The sequence below is a fragment of the Hipposideros armiger genome, unplaced genomic scaffold (assembly GCF_001890085.2).
Source record: "Hipposideros armiger isolate ML-2016 unplaced genomic scaffold, ASM189008v1 scaffold_330, whole genome shotgun sequence".
Taxonomy (NCBI): Eukaryota; Metazoa; Chordata; class Mammalia; order Chiroptera; family Hipposideridae; genus Hipposideros; species Hipposideros armiger.
In genome coordinates, this window is record NW_017731680.1 from 414,821 (window position 1) to 423,029 (window position 8,209).

Sequence of the window (8,209 nt, forward strand, 5' to 3'; positions counted from 1 at the left end):
ATAAGACAGTAAGGAGACAGAGACCATTACCAGCAAATCTCTGCCTTCTGGCAGTACGCAAGCCACTTTCCCATCCTGGGAAAGGACGGTAGCCACCAGTGGCGGGCCTCCTAGATGGTGATACCACATCTTTCTGCCCAAAACCACAGAGGAAGGCAAGTCCACTTCCTGGACCTGCAACAAAGGTAAAGGCCACAGAGCCAATGCAAAGGTATCCCATAGCAAAGTCCCTCCTCCGTCTCGCCCCAAGGTGACCTGCAAGGTGACCTGGCCAGGAGCACAGCAAAGGCTGGACTTGCAGTCCACGGCCAGTGCCAGGCCCCCATGGTTCTACCAAGGCAACCCAGGGATCCCGGGATACAACAGTCTTCCATGGCCAAGTCCATGTTCGTGTCTGGTCTTCAGCAGAGCTTCCCGGGTTGGCAGAAGCAAAGCTCCCTGCTGCACTAGGGGGAAGTCTTGGGACTTGCTTGGCCCCAGCACTACCTTGAGGGTGTGTGGCAACCCCTCTACCACTCTATTTAGCGGTGACTGGCCTGTCTTTTGTGGTTGTTCATTTAGTAGATGCAATGCTACTGGTACTTGGGATGCCCATTGCTTCATGGGCTTGTCCCTCCTAGGGCCCGGGGCTTTTTTTTTTTAACAGTCAGTTAAAGTTTTCTATCATACGCACAGCCTGCAGGCGATAGGGGGCATGTAGCTGCCACTCTATGTCCTGCTTCTTTGCCCATTGCTGAGCTCGCTCTCCTGTGAAGTGGGTTCCCCGGTTGCTCGAGATGGTGAGCGCCCGCCCATACATAGTGCTCAGCTGCTCCAGGGCACGTATGGCATCCTGTTGCAAAGTGGTGGGAGTAAGCCACGCAAAGCCCAAGCCGGTGGCAGTGTCGACTACCGTAAACAGGTACCACTTACCTGTAGCCTGGGGAAACAGCCCCATATGGTCCACCTGCCATGTAGTGGGCATGGCTCCCGCTCAACCTTTCCAGACTGAGTAGGCAGTCGCAGTCACCGTCTATGGGGGTGGTGGTTGGCGCACTGGGGACATGATCAAACAGCCTCTGTGGCATATGCCACTGTCAGAGGCGTGCCCCAGTGCTGGGCCACGTGGCACATGGTTCACGGGCCTACATGCCCTAGTTTTCAGTGTAACCAAGGGCGCCTAATGGCATCCTTCATCTCTGAAGAAGACAGAGGACAGGCAGGGCGGACCTGTGCCAGCATGTCTGCCGCATCGTTTCCAGGGGGAGAGGAACAGCTTATGGACCGGGATGTGGTAAATTGTAGCCGCCTGGCTTTTATGCTGTGTCCAAAGATCCTCCCAGAGGGCGTGTCCCCACAGGGGGACCATCCTATAATCTATCCCTGGGTGGCCCAACAGGGCAGCCACAGGGTGAGACCCCGGAACACTGCCCAGTTGTCAGTGCAGACATGCACGTCTCCTGCCTCATGCGTGAGTACCAGCCAGACAGCCCTGAGCTTGGCCCATTGGCTGCTCTGACCTTGGCCGGTGTCATACCAGAATTCCTCTGATTCTGGCTGTAACCCCACTGCAGTCCAACTGGGGGGCTGGCACCAACAGGAGCCACCCGTGTACCATGCCCCACCAGGTACAGTTGGCTTTCCTTCCCTGTATGGTCTGGCCACCTCTACAGGGTGTTCTGGAAGTGCCTCTTCCTTGTCCACCCAGAAGGTTACTGGGCCCAGCAGCTCATGAAGCTGTTGGGACAACGGACTGGAACTAAACATGGCCCATTGCTCCAAATACGCTCCCCACTTGGTCAGTGTGGAAGTTTGGGCCACCCCTGTCCTAGGTGCCCTTAACCATGACTGCAGCCAACCCTCGACAGGGTATGTGGACTTCACCACCACAGGTGCAGGACCTGTGATGGCCTCACAGGCCACAAGGGCTGCATAAATGGCCGCTGGCTGCTTCTCGATTAACGAGTACCTCCACTCAGCTCGTTTCCAGAGCTGAGACCAGAAACCCAAGGGCACCTTCCTGGTCCCATGGGTTTGCCACAGACCCCAACCAAAGCCCTGGTCCTGCACGTGAACTGTCAGCAGGTATGGGAGGGTGGGCTCAGCAACCCACAAGGTCTGGGCTTGAGCCACAGCCCATTTGGCAGCCATAAAGGCTTCCTCCATCCCGGAGGTCCAGTCCCACACCGCACCCCGCTTTGTCAGACCATAAAGGGGGCACATTATGGTCACCAAGTGGGGTATGAATACCTGCCAATACCCCAAGAGGCACAAAAAGGTCTGGAGCTGTTTCACTGTTTCCAGATGCAGATAGGCCTGGATCTTGTTAATGACAGCCTGTGGCATAACCTTGGTCTTACCCGACCAGACAACCCCCAAGAATTTGACAGACAATCCAGGCCCTTGGACTTTGGCCTTGTTGACAGCCCATCCCCAGTCTTTAAGTGCTGCTCGGAGGTCCCTTGCCTCGTTCTCTAGATCTGCAAGAGAACCAGAGGTTAACATTATATCATCAATATAATGAAACAGCAACACCGCTGGGGCTTGCTTCCAGGTGGCCAAGTATTGGGCCACAAGTCCATGGCAGATTGACAGGCTGTGCAGGTACCCCTGCAGCAGGACCACAAACGTCCATTGTCATCCTTCCCAAGTGAAGGCAAACTGCTCCTGACTCTCCAGTGCAATGTCGATGGAGAAAAAGGCGTTTGCCAAGTCCGCAAAGTAATGGTATCTCCCCCGTGTCAAGGGCAGATGGTCCATGAGGTCCATTATGGAGGGGACGGCGGCTTGCAGAGGCCGCGTCACCCTGTTCAGTTCCCGGTAGTCCAAAGTCATGTGCCAAGTGTGATCCGGCCCGAGGACAGACCACACAGGGGAATTGAATGAGCTGTGAGTGGGGCATATAATGCCCGCCTCCTTCAGCTTCAGGATCGTCTGGCTGATCTCCTCATGTCCTCCTGGGAGGCGGTACTGGTGCACACGAACTGGCCTAGCAGGACTTGGCAGGACAACAGGTTTGTGGTGTGGGTGACCTCACGCCACACCAGTTTTCACAACTCACATCCACAAGCAGAATTCGCTCTGTGTCGTCTGCACTGAAAGACCCTGCAAAACATCCACCCCTAATATGTACTCCACAACAGGGGAGATGTACACCACGTAGGCATGTGGGGCAAGGCGTCCAATGCCCAGAACCACAGTTGCCTGCTCACCCATATATGACAGCCTCCATACCCCTCTATGTACGCTAGGGGGCCTCCAAACTGGTCTGGATTGCCAGAAAGCAGGGTGCTGTCAGCACCCATGTGCACCAGGACCAAAACACGCTGCACATTGCAGGGGGACCAATGAATGGTCAGTTCCACATGAGGCCTCCGGTCTCCCAGTTCCCCTGCCAACCAGGTCCCTTGGTTCGATCCCTAGTCAAAGAAGTCCTGCAGCCACACTTCGCCAGTAGCGACCTTTGGTGGCTTGGTGAACTTTTGCTCTGGGCTCAACTGGGTCCTGAGGGCCAGCAGCACCTCATTGGGCTGCTGTTTGATCTTCACCTGCAACACGCCTGCCACCAGGAGACTGAAACACATCTCCGACTCACTTTAACAGGACCCACTGCTGCTGGGCGGGGGCTCTGTCTTCCATCCTGCAGGTGAGCCCTGGGAGTGGTTTTGACAGGCCTAACCATCCCTCCCACTATGTCCTTTGGCCGGATCTCCACATCACCCAGCCTAGCCATAGCTGTTGTGACCTCATGAATGCAGCGGTCCACAAAGGGGGTCAAAATGGCAGCCACCGGGCCAAAGGAGTCTGCTGGGCCAGATGCAAGGATTAAGTCCTTCATTCATGTGGTGAACACTTCCTCATCAGGGCTGTTTTAGTGCTCCTGAAAGATCATCTGGCACATGCCCATCTCCCTGATGGTTTGCCCCAGGTCCATGTACGTGGACCATTTGCTGACCACCTCCGGCAACTTCTCTGGGTCTGTCCAGATCATATGGGCTGCTGACATCAGCCAGTTGATCAGGGAATGATTACCCTGGTAATTTCCCACCAAGCACTGAACATTCTGCAGGTGCTGGCAGAAGGAGGGTATCACTGTGATGGAGGCGAGTTGGGTCATCTCATCAGGGGACAGCTCTGTGCTCTTGGCCCCACTGTCCTACAGTCGCAGCAGCCAACCGGGTATCGTCTCTCCAATACATTGGTGAACTTGCTTAGCTAATTTCCGGAGCTCAGCCAACGTATATGCCGTATGCATCATGTGCTGTTTGACCTCCAGCGCCCCGGCAGGGCCTCCTCCCAGGGCTATGGGTTGGTCATACTATACCTGCCTCTTGATTACTGGATGGGCCTGGAGCACCCCCTGTGTCAAGCTCTCGGGTCGTGATGCAGGGTGGGAAGAAAGCAGGGCGCCTACCTGGCCTTCCAGAGCCTTGTTCAGAGCATGGACCCGTTGTTCCAGCACCTCCTGAGCCTGCTTCAGTGGCTGCACTTGCTGCACCTGGTCGCATATGGTGACCGCTTGCTTCCGCAAGACAGAGAGGAGCAGCCATGCAACCTGCCCCGCTGACTCGCGGTGGGCCATGGGTATGCTCATCTCCATACGGTCTAGCCTCCCGTACAGCCTCCGGTGTGGGCTTCACCACCTCCCAGTCCTCAGGAGGGGCCCTGGCTGTGAGGAATTCAGCGATCGGGTACCACAACGAAGTCGGGAGCCACATAGTGGAGTCCTCCCCTGAGTGCTTTGGGGCAGCAGGGCAGCTACTCACCGTATCCTGCCGACTATGCCAAATGTTGGGTCCGAAGGTGTCAATCAGGGACCATCTCGATGATGAGATGCCCATCTAAAAGAAGGCATGAGGCAGACTGTGTGCCATAAATGCAGCAACAGCTCTTTATTCATCCGAGGCAGGGGCCAGAGAGAGAGAGAGAGAGAGAGAGAGAGCTATCCAAAATGGAAGCAGGGTTTTATACCCTCATACAAACAACAGGTGCATGGTGCCAGCACACATGCACACAGGGAAGATATTTGCAAGCTATTAACAGAACAGGATAACGGGAAATGTACATCAGAAAGTCTTTTCCTCCCCTCTGTCCTACCCAAGGGGGAGAGGCAGGCCGGTCTACAAAGCCTGTAAACATTTTGTAACTGAAAGGCCCTAGCACCTGGGCCCCACAGTGTTCAAGAGTACTGAGAGTGCAAGTAGTTTGGGCCTAAAATGGATGTTCTTAAATGTCTGAGATTTGAAATAAATTTGAGAAGCATAGCTGCTGTTGATTCTGAGCAAAAAAATGTAAAAGCAATAAAAAATTGGTGTTTCTGGAGGGGAATATGGCAGAATGCATAGTAAAATCAAGTCACTCTCTCTGAGGAGCTCCCCATCCCTGGCCTCCAGACGTGGACAGCTGCCTACCCTGTGCTTCTCCTAGGCTAACTGGGCAGATTGTGGGAAAGTGGGTCCTGGGCTTTTAGTCACACACATGAGTGGCACACACATGGGTCCACCAGGAAGTTGATCAGAGCATAGTACAATGGTGGGAGTCAAGTGTGAATGTAGAGGAAGGTGGAAGGTTTCTTGGGTTACCTAGAACAGCCCCACTTTCTTACACTGCAGTTGATGACTCAGCCCCTTTGACAATGAAGTGTCACTTTACTGTTTTTGCCAACTTCCCACTATGTACATATCTAATTGAAGACTTTATAGTAGGGAGGAGGTGTCTGATCTAAGGAGAGATATATATATTTTTGGATCATTTGGCCTCATACAACCTTAACACTATCTAAACACATGCTAAACCCTACCAGTGGAATTTGGGGAAGATTGTGAAATTCACAGAATCCAAAGGCATTTCTATCAGTTTCCCACACTGTCATTTTACCTGAGAAATAGTGTCCAGATCAGGGCAGTAACATACTAGTTTCATATAAGTTAGAAGTACTGGGAGTGGAATGAACTCTTTTGGCTCATTGTTCAATCTTTCTTTCTTTCTTTCTTTCTTTCTTTCTTTCTTTCTTTCTTTCTTTCTTTCTTCTTTCTTTCTTTCTTTCTTTCTTTTCATTTTCAGAATGCATCTGGATGCCTTAGTTAAACATTTGATTGAATGACTACTTGTGATGCCTCCTTTGTCCAAGAAATACACACCTTAGCTTCTCATTTACCCCAAAATTGTATTATTTGGAACTGACAGTCTGGATCTTTAAAAATGCAACCATACCTGGAAGGGGTGGATAAGTTAAGCTGTTGTCTATCACTGAAAGCTCAGGGTAAAAAGGTTTCAGCTTCTTTAAAAAGCATAGGTTATGAACAAAGGGGGATAGTGAGGTCAAAGATTATGTGTGGTGTGAGTACTGTGAGGAAAGGAGAGGAGAGGACAAAGGTGGAGAACTGAGAGGCTGGGTTTGCCAACAATGACAACTGATTTGGCCTTCGTAGTATTCTGAATAATGCTTTGAAAGTCAGGAGAAGGTGGATCTAGTGGTAACAGTCGATGGTGTAATACTCTTCTCAAACACATGACATGTCCATGTGCTCCCCCCATAAACCACATTGAGGGCTTTTGCAGGGAAGGGGGAGATACAAATTTGTTGATGAGAGTATACACGGAGCCTATGTGGGAGGTGACTAGCCTAGGTAGCAATTGCTATTCATCACAGACATTTGATTGATTCTAACCCACAGTAGGATATAGAAGAGTCATATAAAGGCTTAAAATCAAATCATGTGTCATGCTGAAGAATAATGGTACCTTCTGTAAGGAGTATGTATATATTTTTAATTTCTGAGTGAATTAAGTGCCTATAAAAGGTGTTGAATTGGCAGCCTAGAAAGCGAGAGTCCTTGATTTATGCCCAGAAGAAAAAAGACGAAGACAGTTGCCTGAATGATTCCTGAGTGCTCTGAGCCACTCACTCCTATTCTCTGCCTTCTGTCTCTCTGAGAATTGTGACCCATTGTTCATTGTGTGCAGGTCATTCCCACCATTTGATATAAGTTTTAGATTATGATAATATAAAAGATAAGTGTTAGGGACATAAAATAAATGAATTTGAGTTCCCTTGCAAACAAATTTTTCTGTGACTATAGTTTATAGAGAGATCCACAACACCAACTCATACATCTTTCTCAAAGTTGAATTGCTATTTTCAAAGTATGTTTGAATATTCTATTTCATAATCTTTCCATAAAATGTTTGCAATCTTTGTTATTGTCATTTTTGTTTTTGGATGGGAGACTGGGTCACAGGAAAAGGTAGCATGTTAGATCTGGGAGTAATCTTAAAGAGGTGATGTGGCTAAAAATATGACCCAGATTTCCTGAAGGGAGAGCAGATAAAGAGAGAGGCTCACAGTAAAAAATGATGAGGCAGGGGAGATCCAAGATGGTGGAGTAGATAAACACTGTGCCTGTGTCCTTTGATGAACATATTACAATTATAGCTAAATTATAGAACAAACAACCTGGAGAACTATCTAAAGTCTAGATGAACAAAAGCTCTATAACTAAAATTGTAAAGAAGAAGCCAGGTTGAGACTGGTAGGAGGGGTAGAGATGCAGAACGGGCTGCAAACCTCCGTGTGGTGGTTGAGAATCAGTAGAGATATCTCTGCTGCAGAGGTTCCCAAAAGAGGAGTGAGGGGACCCAGCTCCATACCAGGCTCCCCATCTGGCTGTGAAAAACAATAGGGATTCCAACTATCTGGGTCAGACAGAAGTCTGCAGGAAACCCAGAAGTCCTCTTAAATGGCTCACACACAAACTCATTCACTCATAGGCACTCACCCAGGGCTGCAGTGGAGGGATGGTCCCGTGGGGGTTGTCAGAAGCATATGGGGGCAGACTGCGATGTGTGTCCTCAGGGCAAGGGCTGGAGGACAGTTGCTGTTTTCCCTGTGAAGGGCCCTTTTCTCTGCAGCCAGCTGGTGGACGCCATCTTTATTGTGTTGAACCCTCCCCCACAGGCAAAATCTGAATCTGATTGGTCCGGTGAGCTCTGCAGCTCCATCCTGCTGACTCCACTGAGACTTTGCCCCACCCAACTCCCAAAAAGCCAAAGGCACTTTCTCAGGAGCAGCCAGCCCTGCCTGCATTGTACTCTTCCTTGGAAAACTATGAAACTCTGCAGGCATGAGGAGAAGGAAAACTGGCCTCAGTGTTCTCTGAGACCTTTGCTGAGTAGCTCGAAATTCAGCACTGGAACCAAACCAGAAATTATGTTAACCTGATAACCACAG

At 50.6% G+C, this 8,209-nt stretch overlaps 1 protein-coding gene across 1 annotated transcript; it reads right to left on the minus strand.

Annotated features, from left to right (window-relative positions):
- Nucleotides 1-15: 15 nt before the first annotated feature.
- Nucleotides 16-7,860, minus strand: LOC109392377 (uncharacterized). Its single transcript, XM_019660789.1, has 3 exons — nt 7,758-7,860; nt 4,394-4,820; nt 16-2,459 (listed from the first exon to the last, which is right to left on the minus strand). The coding sequence occupies exons 2-3, from the start codon at nt 4,818-4,820 to the stop codon at nt 1,357-1,359; spliced, it is 1,530 nt and encodes a 509-aa protein (XP_019516334.1). The 5' UTR covers nt 7,758-7,860; the 3' UTR covers nt 16-1,356.
- Between the last annotated feature and the right edge of the window lie 349 nt (nt 7,861-8,209).

Excerpts from the sequence above, each read along its gene's own strand:
- LOC109392377 (XM_019660789.1), bottom strand. The coding sequence starts at position 4,820 with ATGGGCATCTCATCATCGAGATGGTCCCTGATTGACACCTTCGGACCC. Across the intron at positions 2,460-4,393 it reads ACAAGGCTCTGGAAGGCCAG|ATCTAGAGAACGAGGCAAGG; the intron begins GTAGGCGCCCTG and ends GTTCTCTTGCAG.